The 22,159-nt window shown below is 42.4% G+C and overlaps 1 protein-coding gene across 1 annotated transcript in view; it reads right to left on the bottom strand.

Annotated features, from left to right (window-relative positions):
- Positions 1-6,316: 6,316 nt before the first annotated feature.
- Positions 6,317-22,159, bottom strand: part of plpp4 (phospholipid phosphatase 4) — a 39,648-nt gene continuing 23,805 nt past the window's right edge. Inside the window, exons 3-7 of the mRNA XM_068725820.1 lie at positions 21,935-22,025; positions 19,006-19,069; positions 18,729-18,853; positions 11,328-11,498; positions 6,317-9,735 (exon numbers count right to left, since the gene is read on the bottom strand). Coding sequence (XP_068581921.1) covers positions 9,527-9,735; positions 11,328-11,498; positions 18,729-18,853; positions 19,006-19,069; positions 21,935-22,025 — 660 coding nt within the window. The 3' untranslated portion in view covers positions 6,317-9,526. The remainder of the gene's footprint in view (positions 9,736-11,327; positions 11,499-18,728; positions 18,854-19,005; positions 19,070-21,934; positions 22,026-22,159) is intronic.

The following is a 22,159-nucleotide window of genomic DNA, read 5'->3' as shown; positions in this document are numbered from 1 at the left end:
AAGTGTGATATATTTAAAAGGAAGCCACTGTGTCAGGGTTAGGGTTAGGGTTAGGGGGGGGTGTTGCCGGACCCAAACGCAGACACAGACCAGGGAGTACGAGAGTGTAAGGGTTTTATTTCTGGGAGGACACAAAGGAAAAACTGTCAGGGAACAGCGAGGGAATCCAAGGCCGAGAGGGCGAGGGTGGAAACCAGGCAGGACGACGCAGGGCAATGCAGACTGGGGAACATGGAGGATGATCCAAACTACAGGCACAGGAAGACAAAGGTCAATACAATGAACAAAATACTTGGATAAATTCTGAAATAATCTACACAACGCAGCTGAGAACGAGCAAACCACCACTGAGGTTGTAACAACGATGTGGAAGAGAGTAGATGAAGAACTGGGGTAGATATACTGTTGTGTGATGAGCTGATGGAAGCCAGCTGGGTTGACTGGGCAGGTGAGGTGAATCGTAATCAGGAGGAAGCCGGGAGGAGACCAAGGCCAAATCCCACTGTCCTCCCTAAACTTTAAGCCCTTCAAGTTTATTTTTTGTTCCATCTTTAACTCTTAATGTTTCTGTGTAAATATAATAAGACAGGCTGAACACACGTGAGCCGTCCTCTTTGTTTACCTTTTTTTTAATGTCTCCATGCGTCCACTGGTTACCCTGTGTTTAACGTCACGTTGCTATGACTTGTGGGTAATTCCCTTAGGCTAAATCAGCATGCCATGCTGACTTACGGAAAGGGTTCATAAAGGGCTCAAAATGTCTGCCAGAGAGCCCTCAAACACTTGAGGATTTGACAGTGGGACATCCCTAAACCCTCTTGGCGGGAGCGCGCCTCAAAGTCTGTGAGTCCGTAAGGGGGGGACATTGGGATTTGGCCCAAGGGTACATCCCATCCAAGAGCAGGAAGCACAGCCTGGCCGTGACACACTGGGTGATTCGTTTTCTTTTAGTTCTACAGTAAAGTACTTCCATGTTCCAGTATGTTTACATGTCTTCATCCAAGATAGCCAAACATGCTTGGGGAAGAGAGCACATTGAACATGAGTTGTGCTATGTGTTTGATTTTTATTAAAACAAAGCCAATAACAGTTTCCAGCTTTCTTCCCGAAGCTCTCATATATACATATACATATATATACATATATATATATACATATACATACATATATATATATATATATATATGAAGCAGGCTGAGCCACTCTTCTGGTCTTCCACTTCTTAAAAGTTCTCATAACTAGGTCAGAAGCTTTTAGCATAATGCAATTCACCTGTGGCTGCTGCACCAGGAGCAGAGCAGATTTTTTTTTTGTAATCCTTTAGCTCTCCTCCAGGAAAGCTGCCATTCACTTCAGCTGGGAACGCTCTCTGTGGTGTTGACAGTATTGGCTCACTGCAGTAGTGCATCACAGTGTTACCACAGAGATTATGTTTATTGATTTACACTATTTCTAACGGCTGACTCCTCTTCTTGAACAGCCCACTGCACACTGACGTCTTTGTAGAGGGAGCTTGATGTCTATTGTTTGGTCTGTCACATGGCCTTTTCCATGGGTGAAAAACTCATTTAACACAGCTTACAGTGCGAAAAAAGATTTTTCCATTAAGTCTAGATGATTTATCTTTCCATTATATATCAATGGTCACCAACCACATTGAAGCATTTACTACGTAACAAAGAAAGCTCTAAATGACACGTAGCTCTTCTCCCTCCTCAGCCATCAATAAGAGGCACAGCAGAAGAAGATGATATAACAGTGTCATCCATTGTCATTGTATATTTTGCTACACACCAAAACACAAAAACACACAGAAAAACAAAAAATCTCAGCTGAGATTGAAACTTCTGACCTCTGCTTTAAAACACGATACGTCTTGTAATACAGTCTAAGCAAAACATAACATGGGGTAGTTATTCATTTTACATGAAAAGGTATTTTAACATTCACTGTTTACGCAATAACACGGAGGTCCGTGTTCCCGCTGAAGGAAATGTGTGGGAGTAAAGTCAACAACAGAATACAATGGGAGTTCAGCAGACAGAGAGGAGGCAACGTGAACGTAATAGAATCATATAGGATTACAGAATAAAAGTGTGTTTCTTCTGATAATAGTTCAAGCAGATTAGGCAACGAATAGCAATGTTAAAGGGGAAGGCAGAGAGGCAAGGATTGCAATTTTATGTGGGAGTTATACAAGCTTGTATTGTGATCTTACCTTGACTTTTTGTTGGTTATGGTATAAAGAACGAGCATAATGGGTGTAGAGCCTAATGAATAGAGAACGTGTCTCAAATAAATAAAGGTTAAATAGAAAAGATAATATCGAATAAACACCAGAATGGCAATAGGTCTCCCCAACTTATACAAGTCCAGACCTTTCTTACTGATAACGGATGTAACAAAACAGCATTTTAAGTGTTTTAGTTCCCATGATTTTTTTTTTGTGTGTGGATACCATAGAACCAGAATAGGAGTACAACAGACATTCCTATTCAGATCAATGAGGCTGAACTGACTGAGGGGAGGTTTTGCAGTAAGGCCCAAAACAAGCAGGAGAGCATTAACGTGACAAAGCACAGAAAACCAGAGTACTATAGTAATAAAACAACCTAAGCCTCATCAGAAATATGCAAAACAAGACCTCTTGCTAACATGCTAACATCATGAACGTAACTTTACAATTATTCAACTTCGGGACAGAAGCACTAGTCTTGAATACCACCATGTCACCATAGAGGGAAAAACAACAATGGCCATTTTTTGTACTAATGAAATGACCATAGAAAACAGTTCAATGTCAGTTCACCTCCTTTTCTATTTCTATGTTGGACATGCAGTCATCTCACTGACCAGCCTTCAATATGAAGCAAAAGTACAGGAACTTGGCCTTCTAGGCATACAAATTGATTTTGACTGACATGTACAAGATTTGAGCTGATATTTCTCAGATGACGTGTCAACCAATCAAACCATACAGCAGATGTAAAGGAATCGAGGCCTATTTATACATAGAAGAGCATGAGGAAGTTACTTTTAAGTATTGCTTAAAGTGAGTTCAAGTTGACTGTGCACCAAAAAAGAATAGTTGATAAAGTTTCTCAAACCCATTCTCATAATTAACTGACAAGATTGAAAAAAGCCCCTTTCCTTCCATTCAAGTATGTTTGTGGTTTGCTAACTTGTAAGCCACGTTTGTGAATGATATAATAATAGCTCGATGCTGATTAGGCTGCTCTGAGTGTGAGTCAAAACCAGACTTAGCATTAACGAAAGCAAGCCCGCCACTCACTTTCCCCACACCCTTCCTTGAGGGTTTATACTGAATGTTGCACTTTGACAGAATTGTGGTTTGTGTATTAATGAGGCAGACATGACAGAAATCACTGAGTCGTGCGATATAGCACAGTACCCTCAGGAATTTACAGGAGCATGAAAAGTACAACTACAGCTGTCTGTTGCTATTGATCTATTATGAATGTTAGCTTCTACTTCCGCTGTGATTCATGCTGAGTCTATTGTGCGTGCTACCTTACATAAATACAGTTTTTATAATAATATTAAATAGTAACCGGGGGGGAAGAGCTTTTTCAACCCAGATGATATTGAGTACAATATGAACTGGTTTCTTAATGCTGTTAGCACTTATCATAAAGCTGCAGACCTGTACAGAACCTCATCTCATATTAATGTGCCTTGTGTCCACTCATATCCACTTTACAAGATGTTTTATTTTCTATTTTGTTTAAAACTTTTCACTTCTGGGGAGCCCCAGCAACACGGAAGGTTTTTTTCCAATATCAGTTACGACTCCGCAGAAGAGACTTCTAACAGATGAGTCTCACATTCCTCGGCTGAGCCATTAATTATGAGACAATCTGATGACTCCTTTTTTTTGCCACATTCTCTCGAATCCAGATCCATTCATTATTCAGACATGCAGCATATCATCAAAAAAGCAATACCAACTTTTAGAGGAGTAGGGGAGGAAAAAAAAACATTCATTATTTAAAGCTTAAGTTGTAATGAAACACTTCCTTACAATGGCATGTCTTACTTCAGAACAAAAAAAGAAAACTCTATCTCCAAATGAGTCCGAGGTTGTTTGTGAAAAATTTGATTTATTCCAAAAAATTAAATTAGCTAAAAATGCATCTTTGTTTACCCGGTGTAGCTGAAACAAAAACACATAGCAGAAAAACTTCAAAACCCAAAAGTGCTCTCCTCTAATTTAACACATTAAGATCCGGCATGAGGAGCACAGCCACTGAACGCCCAATGACTACGTCTGACTATGAAAGTGCAAATTAAAGTACACCAAGGCCGTTACCAGCAAAACATAAGCACGGATTAACCATTGCAACAAAGCAGCAGTTTTGTTCACCTAAAAATATAAATATTTACTTAGTTTAGTTATTTAGCAATTTACAATATCTATTTACCATGTTACCGACCCATGTTTCCGAATGGTGTCGACGATGCAGGTCCATGAAATCTCTTTTTACATACCCCTTTGAGTGTGATGGACTGTGCAGCATTTTGAAGGGTACTGCAATGTTAAGTGGTATTAGACTGTTGGTGCATTAGATCCAGGTTGATTTGACTGCCATAATGGCACTGCTCATCCAGAGGCGGGGAGCTGTCCTTGACAGGAAAACAATATGGATGTTTTGAGGGATGGCAGACTTGAGCAAGCAAATACTTGACCCTCCCCCCCAAAGCTGTATCAAATGTTAGTCGTCTGCAATGCTGAACACGGACTGTATTTTGTGCATTATATACCTCAATATAGAGCACATAATCTCTAAACACGTGGGTTCTCGTAAGGTTTCAATGTGAGGGTTGCTCAGGAGATACAGTGGCTGTCTGTGTAATTGCTGCTACGTGGGTGTTTTACTGTGAAACTATAATACCAAGCAGGAGCCCAGACTCTCAGGAAAATATTGTGCCATTTTAACTATTCACTGTCAACTCCTAATAAAGTAAGTCATATTTGCCAGATGCAGAAAGACTTTGGGGCAATTATTTACGTGATCCAAATTGCCATTTAGTTTGGAGTGTGAGGTGAAGCCAGGATATTTCAAGTTGTGCAAAGCTCTCGCAGCACGGCAACTTTCTCCACTTGTGACAGAGGTGTCTGCTGCTGCAGCACTCCTGGGTCTGATTGAATGGGTTGTTACCCAACATCACACAGATTTCTATCAGCCGAAGAGGGCAAATGTCTGAGATTAACAACGCTATTGATCTGTGGTGTCTTGCTGTTCAGCTGGAGTATGAGTGACAAGGCCGCAGTGGTTAAAAGCCTGCATGAAAACATTCAGGGATTCAATTTTCAGCTCCTTCAAAATAACTGAATTACTGAATTTATTTCAAACTAAAGGCTATAATCTGCAGTTTTGAAAGTGATGCATTGGGAGGATGATCATTTTGGCGTACAATTACCAAAATCAAGTAAACTGTTTTAGTTTCAAAAAGTTCTTAAAGAGCGGAAGGCCACTTGCTAACGAACAAGAGGCCATGCTGGCAACTCTGTGACGCTGAATTTAGACACAGACATGTCTTAAGCTGAGTGCTAACGTCAGCATGCTAACATAAGGACAATGCCAACATACTGATGTTTAGTATCATGCTAACTATCATAGTTTTGTTTTAGCATGCTCATTTTTTCTAAATAGCACCTAACACAAAGTACCACAGAGGCTTGGAAACAGAGTCATTGGAAACGTTTAAACTTTGACAACATGTTGCTGCTAACATGCTTTCAGTGGCAGCTAGTATTTACCAGCTTGACCAGCTTAATTAGTTTTCTTTTAATGTTAACGTTTGCTAATTGACACGAAAGAGACTAGGGCTGTCCTCGACCAAATACATTCTTAGTTGATTAACTCTCATATGATTTTTCCAACTGATCAAGTAGTGGATTTAATCAAAACAGCCCTAAAACTGAGGTTCTCCACAAAGAATAACAACAGCAGCACTGGGAATCTTGTGTGTGGTATATTGATCACATTAAGCTACTATGGTTGTAATGAGTACAAATGCTTTTTGGACCTCCGTGAACATGGTCCTTCCAACGCTACATGTGCGTCCGCCTCGTCAATACACTACATTGTGTTTACTAGAGATGTGCTCATTAGTTTCCTGGAAATAAGTCATTTGAATTTATTCTAGGGACAGTGAGTCGGGACCAAATGGACGGAGAGCGAGATACTTTGCCGTTGGCTTAAAAAACCCACAACTCAACAGCAAAGTTGTTGACAGCAGCCTGATTCCACACCGATATGAAAGGCAACAGGCAGTCTTAAGCATACACACGTTTATTGGAAACTCTCGAAACAAAGTGCAACACAACCGATTCAGTAAAGCACAACACACACTTAGCACAGAGTTACATTCATACATACACACACACACACACACACACACACACACACTCTCAACTGCCTCAGTAGCACTGTGCAATCTGACAGCAGGCCCGTTGAAGCATAAATTCATTGAACTGAACTTTAGGGATTTAGCTCATTCAAACACCTGTGGATGCATAATGTCATATTGTTCATTTGCATGTGATAAGAATAACGTGATACCTGTGTTTCTGATTACAGGGTGCACATTGTTCACGTAAACGTCCTGATTTGTTTCCCATTAGTACGTTGTGAAGAGGGAGGCTCAGAGCTCCCGTCACAGCAACGAACATAGGCTCCAACGATCACACTTAGACAAGGTACATTAGGCTTCTTTGTTTTCTGCATGGACACATTTCACACAGCTGCGGTCCTTTATTGTACATAAAGTATATAAACAGCAAAACACAGGTCAAAGAGTTCTCAAGGCCAGACATGCTTATTCATAGAAAACACTCTTTTCTCACATATGGAACTGGCATGCCATGAACAAAGATTCTTCAGACATCTATTCATTATAATTTTATAATCATTACTCTTATTTTTTTTTGTTACTTTTATCCCTTGAGTCCTTGGGAAGGTGAAATAATTGAAAAGAAAAATTCACAGAATAACGCGCACTGGTTGCCCTTGTGCATCTGATTTGAAAAAGAAAAAAAAAGGAAATATGGACTGTATTATCATCTTTTTTTCGGTCTCTGTAGAAAAGTACTGAACTTTCATTTCAAAATGACACATTCACCATTTGAAAAAACTGACACCTACTGCTACAACAGTATCCATAGCACCAAATGATAACAAATCGTGGAATGATTTGAAGTGGGAAACTGAAATCCTTTGTTGACAAAGTGAAAATACTGTTACAGACATGACCTCTGAACAACATTGTTTTTTTTTTCAATATACACTGCACCATCTAATAGAATAATACTGAAATGACAAAGTACAAACATCAGGCTGCCAAGTCAGGCGAATGCAGTTCTACGGAACATAATGAATCCGTGTCACGATCATTCCATCCCCAAATCTGCCTCAAGATGTCAAACTCTCGCAGCCACAGATCTTCAGGTGTGAGAACCAGCGAGGAGGTTACAAGTTTCTCTCCAGTCAACTCTCAGAGTCTCGTCAAGTCCCGTCACAGAGTCTGGTGTGCAGAGTCGAGCACCTTTTTCCTCTCTGGGGAAGAGTTCATTCTGTGGAAAGTTTTTATTCTGTATTGCATCCGTGCGGGATTGGCCTCGTCAAAAAGCCGCACGCACGCGCGCACACGCGCACACGCGCAGTTTGAAGAAGCTGCCGATGGGTTGCTTTAGTGATGGAGGCTTGATTGTGGCTGATTTGAGTAAATCATGTTTAAAAGAATTCCAATCAGAAAAGCTCTCCTTGTCTCTTTTAATAAGCAGCTGAAGGTGTGGCTGTTTCAGCTGTTACTTTCTACATTAAAAACACACACGTCTTTAGCGGACACAAACGTACAAACAGGCTCGACCAACATTCTGCAAGATAATACATGCAAGATAATAAAATTACAAATCAACCGCCTACATTTGGTGTAGGATTGTGCTGCTTGTTTCGTATCAATCCGTTTCAATGGGCCATCTCCTGATTTTAACACTTCACCTTTCAGTGCTATAAAGAAACTTCCAACAGCATGAAGTCTGGTTGGGTTATTGCACCTTCCCATTAATGTCACAGCAATAGGAAAAAACGACATAGTAACCAAGGCAACAAAATGACCCATCCTACCTAACAAAACTTGTAAGAGGCTACAAATTGCTTCGTTGATGATAGGGAATGTGTCATCTCGTTTAATAACACATTGCAGGGCGCATGCAACCCAAGCAGGAAATAAAGACTTTGGTGTTTGTTTGGACGTGCTGTCCCTCAATTAAGACTGGAAATATTAATATGGATGTGCATGAATAATACATCCCAATCGCTGCCCCGGGTTCAGGCCTGTCGTCTCCTGAATACTAGATTGTCTATTTGCGGGGCCACAGTAGTGCTGAAAGCCATTTGCAATGCTAGTGGGGCACCTCATATAGTCCTAATGTGCTCATGAGCAGCAGTAGCGGAGCCCCCTTAATGAGCATTAATGCAGAATCACATCGGGGCTTGTGTCTGTCCCGACACACTTCCACCTGCCTGTTATAGATTGGGCTCATCGAGTTACAATTTGGGTTCATGTCCCCGTGAAACCTCGGAGGGAACACGCACATACAGGGATTGTGAAAAATAAAAGTTGGACGGTGACGAGGAGGGGAAGAGAATTGAGAATGGGCCGATATGCAGGACTGCACTGGAAAACTATACAAACCCAGAGAGAACAGGGAGGAATGGAATGATAAAAAATGGGTGAATGTAGAAGAGAAAAGTTTAGGAACATTGGATCCTCTCTTTTTCATGGAGCAGTGCTTTTCTCCAAGAGTTGTTTGTTCTATATATATATTTATGTTGTGATGGTACAACCAAAAATAACTGTAAGCAGTGTCCCATGTCCTTGTGTTTTAAATGAAAATGCATCTAAAAGTCTAACTGAAACACACAGAATGTCAATGGATTTCTGGCGCTATAGTTACTGACAAATATCCCATAATTAGTTTTTTAGTGTGACATATAACATACAGTATTCTAATCGTTAAACTGGTTTGATTTCTTGGTTTGATTGCTGTGACATTTCATGGGACTTGCGGTCCCCATCCTTTAACAGCCAAACATAGTTAAATGTATTCCAGCATAAAACAAGCTGACAACATTTCTCATCAAGCAAAAAAAAATTATTTTCATCTTCCTTCCCAAACCATTAGCAAGACGTGTTTCCTCAGGTTTTCAACATGTTTTTCTCTCTTCTCTCTCTGCGGTGATGTCCCATATTCGTAGGTTCCTCTCACATATCACATCTAAATATAGACTTTCAAGGCTGCTGCGCGAGAGCCAGATATTTAAAAAAATAAATTAATTAATGTAGGTGTCACCGAGACGGGGTGCAACAGCGTGGAGATGGATGGGGTGTATTATTGTCCACTGGAATGTGTACGAAAGCCAGTCAGTCACTGGGCATGGAGAGGTGGGCTCGCTGACTTGGTGAGGGTGTTGGGGGGAGTCTCGGTGGCGGCCACTAGTCATACTGGCCCTTCAGTCAAGCCCTCCAGGGGAAGGGTGGTGGCATTGTCTGTGGGCTGCGGGTCGTCCTGGGGATGCGAGGGCGCGTGGGCGGCGGCAGCCAGACTGGCATAAGGCAGGTGGCAGTCCATGTGCAGGAAGGGCGGGTAGTGCTGGCGATAGCAGAAGTACGCAAACAGCAACCCGATCACTCCTCCGACAAAGGCATCTGCAAAGTCACAAAAACACATATATCTTAAGATATGCATTCAGAGTTAAATAGGCCCGTGTGGAGGAAGAAAAAACAACAACACCTGCTCTTAGAATGAGCACAATCGATTAGGCATTACTATAGGCTGCTGCATGTGCAACAGTGTTCCAGTGAGCATTCATCACGCCTGACTAGTTTATAGAGCGTGATGAAAGTAAGCTGAAAGGCAAAGCGATGGATCTGTTCTACTGAGGCTCAGCTGCCTCTGGACAGGCTGTCACTGTCATTTTGTCATCTGCGCTGAGCACTTGCGTATTATACCTGCTCCCCTTTAAGCTACGATACATCACGTAATATCACGCCGCCACGGTGGAAATTAAGCCTATATTGCTGGGTATAGATCAAAATGACTCGACCAGCTGGTGGCTGGAACAGAAGTAGAGGATTCCATAATATCAAAATCATATTTCTCCACAGGGCGCAACATGCTCCCTTTATTTTCTCCTACTGTGTGAAAAGAAATATAATACGAAATCGATTTCCACCGTTCATAAACTAAGCAATGCATGAGCTTGCTGTGAATGTCCCATCGACTCCCGTATGAATTTAATAGACTGACTCGATGCAATATATTAGTCTGGTGGCCTCACCGAGACAGCGATTGGAAGCAGAGCCCCCCCCCCCCCCCCCCCCGTTGGAGGACAGTGCGCACCTCCAAGGTGCAAAGGGGTGGTGAGGATATTAGAATCCATGGCTCAGCAGCCAGGCTAATGGGGGCTCTCAGCTCGTGTTTACGCCGAGTGCAGACGGGGGCCCCTCCAGTTTAATGGGCTGCACCACTGCTGCTTACTTACAGTCTGCCGGGGAGAGGGAGGAGAAACCGTTTTCATGAAATACTCAGAGAGTGGTCGTCTTGCCTGTAACTCCTGCATGTGTTGCATTTTTAATGTAAATAAATCCTGGCAGTTAACAGAGTTGCCTGTTCTGTAGCTGCCCTGCTCCCCGGGAACATATGGCTCCCTAAAACTAATTAACACCATATGACAGAGCTGCCATCCTATTACCACATATTCTCTCCCACACCACACCCACGTATGCATGCCCCCCCCCCCCCCCCCCCCCCCCCCCCCTACTTCTTCCAGACCGTATGCAAAACTAAGTCTTGTAATTATAATTTTCCTCCCAGACTGCTGAAATAAAAGCCACCTCGCTGTCATCTGAAGCATTTTTCAATCATTATGCTGCAGCAAACAGAGAACAGCCTTATACGACAACATGTTTAGTGTGTTGGGCAAATAAGCAAGCTACCCAGTCGGATTTACTGTACAGTTTTTAGCCTTTCCTTGATTTTCCAGCCATGCTGATTGAGGTAAAAATGTGATTACAGCAGTACAGCTGTTTGAAATGAGCGTCACCCCGAGTTTGCCTTCTAAATTATGTGTATTATAATTATAAAAGCGCCTTGAGCCAGGTGGGACTGAAACAGACTTCTGCACAACAATCCTTTCTCCGACTGACACAAGCAGATTTAACACTATGTTAGTGTAAAAAAAGATAGCAATTCTGATTAACGCAGTCCCTGTGTCCCGTGTCTGAGCTGTTTTGCGGACCTTGCCAGTGGTGTTTGTAGTCGCAAGTCCGGGACAACGCGATCATCATGGCGCTGTAGAGGGGCAGCACCATGGCACAGAGACGCCAGCTACGCCCTCGACCTTGATCCGTAAAACACTGCAGCTTCCCGGCCAGGTAGAAGGAGGTGAAGCCAAGGCCGGAAAATGCAACTATAGCAGGCAGAGAAATGGGCAGACAAAAAGAGATTGAAAATGAAATGCAGCAACCAGATTATAAATAACATTGTGTATCAGCAAAAACATAAACCGTGACCATTTCTCGAGGGACTTTCTTGTAAAAGTCAATTACACTGCATGATGGAAAAGTGTGCAACAGTTACAGTGCAAAATAAAAAATCAGAGATGAAACAAACAGCTATATTGTGATGACAAAGCGTTTTAGGCTGAACAAGGTAATGAAGAAGGCAGATGGGAGACTTGCAGTTTGTCCACTGCCACCCACTAGCGGGTAAGCTCACTGAGGGGTGAAACTTCAGTCTGTTAGGAAAATTCCTCCACACTAAATCACTGTGTGCGACACGACATCCAAATCTAAACGGCCACACTAATCACGACCCAAACTGATGGAGACTTTCTTAGCGCGTGGAGTTTGTCTCTCGGTGTGCATCCATCCCTGAGCCAATACGTAGAACAAAATGAGATCCATAATGACCCGTTTTTATGCAAACACTGCCGTACTGAGATAAGACAGAAGGCCCCGTCGGTCCCAAACTACACCACATTTCACATCAGATTAGTATGGGGCTGATACATTAATACATAGCTGATGCAAAATGCTCATTTTGGTCCAGCAGCTCCTCCGCACAGGCCCGCCAACGGCCCGGAGAGTCTGAGGTCACAGTGAAAGCTAAAGCCCTGTAGCAGAAACAAATGCGACTGAGCCGCTGGACCGGCTGTGCGGAGTTGACGGTGGTTGGTGGAAGAGAAGCAGTGGGGCTCTAATTATATGAATCATAAGTTGTGGGGAGCCGTAAAAAAAGGAGGCAGGGTCATTACTTTACTGCTGCAAATGTGTCCCTCAACCCACAAACTGGTCAAGAATACTGGTCGTAATGCAGGACACGGGTGTAGCCATAGAGAGAGAAAGAGGCAGAGGTCCAGCCGTCTCAGTGGCTGTCCTGCTGTCAGGGAGTAGGAGTTGGCTCCATTAAGAACTCAGCATTTGTCCATTAGGCAATTTAGCCCCATATATTGGATGGCTGGTACAGGTTGATAATGGGTTTTGAATAAAGAATGGTTATACAGTGTCACACACCTGGGAAATGATGGCTATAATGTTGTTTGCTTGATTGCATTTTTACTTTAAAATTGACTCCTATATTGAACATTTAAACAGCAATGGATCTCATGTGGGTTGGATTCCACAAAGGTATGCATGGTGTCCTGCATGTGTTCTTGTCGTTGCTACTCAGCCAACATACAGTTTCCATGTAAGCTCTTAAGCTGGACACACTGTTACACAAGACACACAAGATTACATTTGGCCAATTGGTCCCTTTTAATAGTTTAAGCTTTAAAGTGCACCAGTAGTTCAAAGCTTCATGGAGACATAATTCACTCTGGGCTAGATTAACCAAGTTAATACATTCTACCAGTTAAATCAATCTACATGGAGAGCAGGGACATTATGAAATATGCAAAAAATGAATTGACACACTGTAGTATACGGTATAACCCTATCCTGCACAGAGTCGTCATTTTCAGCCCCCACAAAGTGTGCCACAGAGCTTTACCAGACAACAAAAACGCACGTTACTGTCATGCTTTCTGGCTCAGTTCATCAGTCCAGTTCTTCTGTTCGGAGGTCGTGAACAAGCCATCTGAGGTGCTGAGCATCCCTCAGTGCCCATACATCGCGCTGCTGGGCAACCTCTCCACATTTCCAATCACACAGCAGCTCACACCATTCATTTTAATAGCTCTCGAACCATAGCTAAGAAGATTGCATTGCTCATTTGGATAGACAGAGACAAATTATCCGTGAACCAGTGACTCAGTGTGAAGAACATTTCAACTGTAGAAAACTCACAGCAGTTACACATGAGAAAAGCCCATGTTTCCACAACACCTGGTCTCCCTTTCAGTTTCCCTACAGAGTTGATCTAACTGCAACTTTATAATGCTGAGATACAAACATGTATTTGTTTATCTCAACGTACAATGCCATCTGTATTATTTGAACATTAATACAGTGCTTATTGTTGTGTTCTTGCTTTGTTTTTGGTTATTAGACGTTGGTTTCATGCTCTTAAAACATGCTCATGGTCCAGTTAAACCTATGTGATTCTGTTTTTTTTTTCTTTGAGTGTGGGGCTTTTATGTAAAGCTCTGACGAGTGAAGCCATTGCGGAAGTGTCTTAAAACTTGCATTCTCTCTACTAACCAGCAATGGCCGTGGAAGTCTATGAGAAAGAGATGGCGAAGGCTTCATAACGGCAGTCCACAGACCAATGGGTGACGTCACGATGACTACGTCCACTTCTTATACACAGTCTATGGTGGTAATTGGTACGAGCACCAAATGCTCTGTTGGCTTCTCTAATGGTCTGTTTACTAGTTTTAGAATTGTAGCACAGATATGAAGATATCTAATTAAACTAAGCAAAATTGCATTGTATTTGTAAAGGTCTCATAGGGAGGAATTGTTTACTGTAGCAGCAAACATGCATGCTTCATTTCCGCATTGCATACAAACAATATGTTTGCAGACAGTGAGTCAACATCTTGAGGATTAGCCTAATAGAATTGCTTTGGGGATATGCATAAAACATGAGGGAGGACATTAAGTGTGTGTCCCTCACTCGCATCTAAAACACAATTCTATGAGTAAAATTAGCATAATTAACATTTGCAGCGGCAGGGTGACACAGCGAAACTTAGTGTGCACAGTAGACTGTTGAAGGATGCTTTCCAAGAGGCAGCAGGACTCTCTGAAAGGCCAGAGGACAGAGAGGAGGCCAACAAAGGGGAAAAAACATCTCGGTAATGAATCCGCTTCGTGCGTTTAAAAAGCCTTGACGAGCAATTCCCCCGAGACAAAACAAAGATGCCTAATGAGAGTGATGAGTGCAGTGCGATTGCTTTTTTCATCTTCAAACGAGCACAAGGTTTGTTCAGAAGATGCAAGTGAAGAAGTCTGAACGGGTGCTTTCTGTAAACATGGTGGAACTGAGGCATACCAGTGTCTATATGAAGAATATCCAATCAGTAATTCCATGTGTGTAGGTATATTATGAAGGCATATAAAAACCAGTATGAAAAGAATAGCAATCCTCCCTGTGACAGTGGAGGCATGTGTAGCATTGTGTATGAATCCTACTGAGCATCGTAATAACTAGCTTCGAGGGAGCTACGCTACTTCCCACAAATGATTGTTGGGAATATACAAAGCTTGCAGAGTTTCTATAAAACAGTCTGGCATTCCTTTTGGGAGATGCATGCGGCAGCCAATGGTGGTGGTAGAGCAGCATGATGAATTGAAATGGCAATAACTCAGTCGTCAGGAGTCTTACACACATACACAGCTTACATTTCCTGCGACAGTGAAATATTTCAACAGCTGGTGTTCCACTAAGGATAAATTACAATAACTTTGGTGAAACTCTGAATATTCTTACAGGTCAAAATTTGAATTTGTCCAATAGGCTGCTTTGTTTTTTTGTTCAAGTTAACTTTCATGAACTGTGAAAGGGTTAAAGTTGTAAGACGAAAACACTGTCACAAGGTAGCCAGGCCCTAAAGCATATCCTGCTTTATAGTCCATTTTACCCTAAATAGAACCATCATTTACTAAATGAACATCATGCTGTATTGTGGAAGATGTGAAAGAACAGATTGAGACCATAAACTCATGTTTAAAATGTCTACTGATGTAATAAATCAAGTGAAGGTCATTTTCTCATAGATATACAAAGACTTCTTTTTGCAAGCAGAGGAGCAACCCTGATGGCCGTTTAAAGTTTAAGGCACTTCCAAACTGGCTTCACTATTCAGAACTGGCGGCTGCTACCTGCTGAAACTAATGGCGTTCCCATCAGCCTCAGCTACTTTGTGCTTTCTGATATTTAGCAAATGTAAGCATGCTAAAAAAACTGAACAAAGGGAGCGAGCATGATAACCATTATACCAGCTAAACATCAGCGTGTTAGCATCGTCACCGAGAGCATGCACTGTTAGCATGCTGACTTTAGCATTTAGCTTAAAGTAACACTGTGCCTAAGTAAATCCTCGCAGGGATGCTAACCTGGCTGAAGACTCTTAACCATTTTAAAAGCACACACAGTATTCACTATTTTCAAGTTGCTGGTGGTTTTATAACTATCATTATGTTGGACAATAGTCTCCATCAACACCACACCACACCATATGAGTATATTCTAAGTGGACTTCATTTTGTATATTTTAATGAAGCATGAAGAAATGGCTGATAAGAGGAGAAATACCGCAGACTGTGTAATGACAAAAAGAAGGTGTTCTCTTGGACCTGTTAAGGTTTTTGTCAAGTGAACTCAGAGGACACATTTTAAAGTAGATAAAGTGCTCTTTAAAGTACAGGGTTTGGCCCTACTCAAAGAGTGGAGTCAAGCTCTGGTCAAAGCCTCTGCAAAGTCTCGTTATTGTGGTAATATCAGTCTCTTTACCTTTCCCCCCGGTCATTCTGTTGAAATGTCTGTCATTGACCACACACAGACACAAAGTGTCCCACCAATCTCTGGCACTAGCGGTTCTGTTTTCCATCTCCCTTCACTCTCATTTCTGTTTTGACATTTGACCCCTGCTGGAACGCGTAGGGCACCCCTCTGTCTCCCGTCACAAGCCATGCATATTAACCAACCACTTGAGCTTTGAATTTGTCACAGCCATTAACATGCAAAAGCCCAACAGGAACTTCTTATTAGCGCTGCATAAATTGCTGCAGCACTCCAACACAAGCTGTTCCTCAATCTCTTCGGACACTCAAGACGGCCTGAAGTGTTCCTCAGCGGGAAACAGTAAATATACGAGAGCACTTTGCAGAAGTCTTTAGCTGCTGAGCTAATTTGATGGGACATCCCAAGCTGCGGCTAATTTAATGTAGATCGTTGTGTGCAAGTGAAAGAAGCAATGTGGAGATTCAGAGATGTGATTAGGTCTGTCTCGCGGGATGCATTATTTTTTAAAAGGGCATATTAATTGATCATATCTAATATAATTTATTTATATTAATATGCACAGGGGGGATGATGAAATGAATATGATTAAGAGGGAGATAACCTACAGCTAATGCTTTTGGGCCGGCTTGATTCACAGCCGTCTATAATGGTGCAGTGGGTTCAGGAGAGTTTGTTTTTCTCTTTCTGGGACCTGTCTCCTTCAATTTGAGTTACTCTGTTACTTTGCTATGAGGTGAAAATAAATCAAATCACAGAGGACCTGAGTGGCTTTAAAAACTTTGAAATGCAATAATAGTTTTTGTGCTTTAGAACAAAGCTGTCAAACACTGAAGCCCTGTGCATATTTATATTTTTGTCCTGGCTGATTCGGATGAATAATCCATCATCGTTTTGAGTTTCTTTTACCGATAGTCCGCATCTATGGCTTCATACCAGTTACTGATGCCACTTTGATTAAGGCTACATTCACTCTTGCTATGGACCCGCCCCTATTCCCTGTCCGTTCCCACATCTGTCTGGGCAAAAGCTCTGTAACGTCTGCGTGGTCCAACAACCGTGGTCCTGCTGAAAGGGGACACAGACAGGAAATTGGATTTCTTCTGCTCTCTAGACGTGCCGGTATGCGGGTGCTCCCTGTATCCCCGTCGCACAATTTTCTCAATCACTTTCTCACTCTCAGCGCAACAACATAAGGCCATTAGAGCTGCCGCGAGAGATGGATGTAATCCATACACAGCGCTGCAGTGAGGTACAGAGAAAGGTCCCTCTCCGCTTTTAATGGGACACAGCCAGGACTTCAAAGCAGTTCTATTTAAAGCAGGTGTCTGAGAAGCTGTAAGTGTGCAACTTTAACATTATGTCAAGGCATCGATTTGCAATCAGACTTGGACCATGAAATTACAACAGCGGTGAAGTCTCATCCATCTTGCTGCATCATTGTAAAAACAGAGAAAAGGCAGATTCATCCCGGGTTTTAATTTTTCCAGCCTTTTACAGGGTAGTTCAAGGCAGTCACGCCCACAGCAGGATTTCAATTCAACACATTCACAAACCATTTCACAAGTGGTTCTTGCACACACACACACACACACACACACACACACACACACACACACGCCCTCCACCTCTGGAGTGCACATCTTCGTCCTGAACTCACATGAAACATTTCAAGTTTAATTGGAATATGAAATTCAAAAGTTCAAAATGTTCACAGTGCCAGGGATTTTCACATCTTTTTTAAATTGCGACAATTAAAATGCTTCCGTATTTACACAAATTGCTGCAATACTTGGGAATTCTACATAATGACCTTGTTAAATGTGAATGTGCATCCAGAGTGGAAATGCAATAAGGGTTTTGAATAAAAGCAAACAAGATAGATATAAAGGGTGCAACAGTCCGGGCACAGCACGCTGGAGGATATAAAGATTTTTTCTTTCTTTTTCATTTTGCATAATAGATAGCAGGAAGTTCGATGTAATTCCAGTGGAAGCCTTTAACTCTTGGTTGACTTTACTGAGTCGCAGGAGCACGAGAGAAAAGCAATTTCACGAGTATGTTTTTATCAAAGACGTGTGTCTTCTTGAATGCCGTCTTTACGCGCGCCACACAATGCTGAGCAGCTATGCAATATCTGTGCGGCCGCCCACAGCAAACACTCCATGAACGCCACGTAACATTCATCTGCTGGACAACAGAACAACATGTGAATTATTTAACACGCTGCTGGAAAAACAGCTTGGAAAGCAATATGGTCTCAAAAATATGACCAGCGTCCCGCATTGCTCTGCACAGCTGAACACAGCGGGGAGTCTCATGAAGCTGAAATGGTGGGTGTGCATTCAACTCTCATGCGATCACCAAATGAGGCGGATTGAATGCGCTTGACTCAATCAATCAACCTGAGGGCGTCTCGACAAGGCGCCTTGGGATGCGTAAATTGAATGATAGCTCATTGCTTACATCTTGTAATTACCTTTGAAAAGAGAGGCGGCAACGAGATCATCACTTGTGAAATGTGAGCTAAATGCCTCGTGAACAACCAGTCAGCACTCATAGACGTGATCTACTTGGTGACATGTTGCTCAGAGCATTGAGATATCAAACTGTGTGAATAGCTACAGTTGCATGCAGTTTTAATGAGCCAGCGTGTGATTTCGGATATCTTTTGCCACTGTGCGTTGCGTGCGCTGGCGGGCATCTGCCTTGACTGAAAGCTGGTACTCACAGGAGGAGTGGCTGCTGGGGAAGCTCTTGCGTCCCTCGGAGACTAGATCTGGCTCCCCGGTGCACAGCATCTTCGCATTTACTTGTCCGTCTGGGAAGCAACGTTGGAAATAGTCGGGCCTGGGTCTGAAAGTGGAAAAATAACCCCAAAATGATGGTTGACAAACAATTTATTGTCAATCAATCTAGTGAGTCAAAGCTGGGAAAAAAAAATGTGATCTTCAGAGATGTAGCGTTACTAACGGAGCCGGAGAAATGCGTCATGATGTTAAGCATACCTGCCAACAATCAACTTGATGGTGTTTGTGAAGACTCCATTCAGGGCGAGGGCCAGGGACACAGCTGGAGGAGGAAGATTGACACACACACACACACACACACACACACACACACACACAGTCAAATCACCATCAAAGAGCATTCATAGAAACAGTGAGGCTGCAGTGATACAACTGATTCAACTGTCATGTTCTGGCAGGTTGCCCACTCTTCTGATGTAATGTACAAATAAAAGAGCCAATTAGGTTCACTGGAATTTCCCTTGCCGCTGGACAGATGGTTGTCAGGATTTATGCGTTCAGCCTTTCAGAATTTCTAAGCAACAACCTTCGCAAGCAGATTCATAAACGCACGCAGAGAAATATACAAATATATATATTCATGGTAGGTTTCTTTCATGTATAGCGGAATCACGTCCTTTGTGTAGCCAAATGAAATGAAGCCTGAGGCCACTAGGCCCCGTCATAATAGTGTACCCCGGGGCCCATCGTAACTACTTTAAGCCACTGCTACAGAGAGCCAGATATTTAATTGGGAGAAAAAGTATCCCTGCAGTGGTGGTGGCAAAATGAACGCGCCTACTTAGACCCAATCTAACTGTAAAGCAATTAGTGCTTCAGTTCAACTTTAGTAATGGGAAACAGGAGGACTGCTGTTGGTTGACAGGTAGGCAATAGGCATTGCACTGTAACTATACGTTCATTTAATTAGCTGTGAGGCAAACCACTGGGGCTCATCATTAGCCAGAGTCGCTGCCCTCTCAGGTTAATCCCAGCAGTCTGCGGGTCAATTGAATGCACCCCACGTCGCCGGAGCTCAAGCTGTATTATCTTCCTGAACTGCTGAGACGGGCGCAGTGTCAATGTTATTTAACAGCTCGTTAATTTGGGCAAACTCTGTGCAAATCAGATGAAAGCCCAAAATGAGACATGTTCCCGTTTGACCAGTTGAAAAATTGGGACATTAAATTGCAATGTGTTCCCCTCGTCGGATACCTCATGGGATGAGGCGGCGCTTATTGATTAAATCTATTGCTCCAGCTCATATATAGTTTAGTCTGGGGAAGGACGCTGATTGTCTTTAAAGTATTCATTCTTTTTTTTTCTTCCTGCTCTGTGACTCGCTGATCAAGTTCAGCCTCGCATCTGTTATTTTGAACTTAAAGGGTATGAAAGGAACCGATGTGATTGGTCTTTCTTGAAGCTCGCAACAAGTGCACCTGCTGATATTGCATTCCTCCTCAAAATAATGAAGTCCCCCAGCTAAAGCCTTTTGCCAAATTGGTCTGTGCAGGACTGAGTCACTTACCCCAGAGTTTGCTCTAGTGGTTGCACTACAGGAGGTAGGGTCTCAGGAAATTGGAGACCTATTCAGTAAAGACTTGCGCTCCTGTCATCACTTTACAAAAGTCCCTCGCATTCGGCTCATATAGACGACCAATCAGATTTGCTGTTGAGGCTGATTGGAATAAAATCTCTGTCAAACAATATGACATCCTAAAGCAACTGCCACCGTCTAAATCTTCCAAATGCTCTCGATTATTGACATTCAAAGCTCCGGTTGAAGTTTTGACACATCAGACCAAATATGCAGACACCATACAAACTCCTGCTATCGATGACGCTCTCATTGTCTCAGTAACTGGAAGATTAGTCCCTCTACACACATCAAACAATAACGCCTCTGCCTGCCATGAGATCTCACATTCAGATGATGAACAACATCATTCATGCTTCGCAACCAAAATTAAAAATAATCACTGCAGAATCATCCCCGTGCCGTTCTCAGAGTGTAGTCTTTTGGAAAATACGATCAAATTTCCAAAATGACTGCATTATATCTTGACTGAGGGATGATTACACAATTAAGCTGCAGGAGTTTGGGAATGATAAAGGGTTATTAGACGACTCTGACAAAGGGAGCACTGTGTTCTGTTTACTCCAAAGAAAGATAAAGAGGAGCGGATGTGAGTGCAAAGTTTCAAATAATAAATGCACAATATTAGAAAAGTCCCCTCGGTATTACAGGGGTGAGAATCTAACTCCTAAAACCCTGAAATTATGCCAGCACAAATAGGTCTGTTTGAAATTTGAATTTGTGAATTCAGAATTAGAGGACCCTCGGGGGCAACTTTGAACTCAATAACTTTGCAGGAATAAAGGGATAGCTACTTTTCTATGATTTAAGCTTGAGATGACAAAATAAGTGGGTCTGTATCGTTACTTCTTGACTGCACACCCAGCCCAAAAAACTGCTTCTGTGATCCGTCTTTCTTATTAGGTCTAGAGGTAGCCTTGATTCGAAGCCATGTTCAAAACTGTGACCATGTCAGAGTAATGGGCTCCCTTTTATTCTTTGTTCTCCAGCAGGATGTTGATTTGTACGACTATAAAGCCGAGTAGAAGTGCTTCTCTGCAGGCGATAACAGGCCTGTTAAATTCTACAGAGCCCTGTAATCTCTACACCGATGCACCGAGCCACCAGATTCATCTCTGTGTGTCTCTTCAATTAGATTTGCGTTAAACTTCCTTCATGCGCTCTGATGTCCTCTGCCGTCGCCTCGACCCACGGAGGGAAAATGGCCAACAGGAGGCAGGAATCAGCGTCAGAGAAATGCCCAGATGCTGTGAGAAATAGCATGAAATCTAAAACGTGTGTAAATACTCGTGGCTTCTGTGATTAAGATTAACTCGTGTGGTGGCATATCGACTGTAACACGAGGTCACAGAATTGGAAAGTCGGCACCATTAAGCACAATTAAGTAGTTTGTGGTGACCATTTAGCCCATACTTTCAGGCAGAACAGGGGAAAGAAGATCATTTGTATTAAAAGAAATATAAATGGAGGAGCTTTCACTTGAAGACTTGTCTTAAGATTGTGACTAACAACAACACATTTGTGACATTTGAAGTAATTGGCTTCACGTACCTAAACATGCCTCTTTGAGCTCTGTCTTGTCCGTCCGCTGAATTATCTTCACCACAAATATCACCGCCAGAGGAGTAAGGAATGAAATTGCCTGGGAGGACATAGAGACGAGAAATGGACAGTTATTGTGACATTAGAGATGCGCTGCAGTGTTCCACGAGATCTATTTTGCAGGTTAATCGTTAAATGACTTTTGCCTTGGGGAATGACAGAACCTCTCCATTA

Source organism: Cebidichthys violaceus, unplaced genomic scaffold (assembly GCF_023349555.1).
Source record: "Cebidichthys violaceus isolate CVI_PGR_0920_01 unplaced genomic scaffold, fCebVio1.0.p SCAF_10, whole genome shotgun sequence".
NCBI classification, from domain to species: Eukaryota; Metazoa; Chordata; class Actinopteri; order Perciformes; family Stichaeidae; genus Cebidichthys; species Cebidichthys violaceus.
Note: the sequence above shows the minus strand (reverse complement) of the source record. Positions and strands in the feature narration are given on the sequence as shown.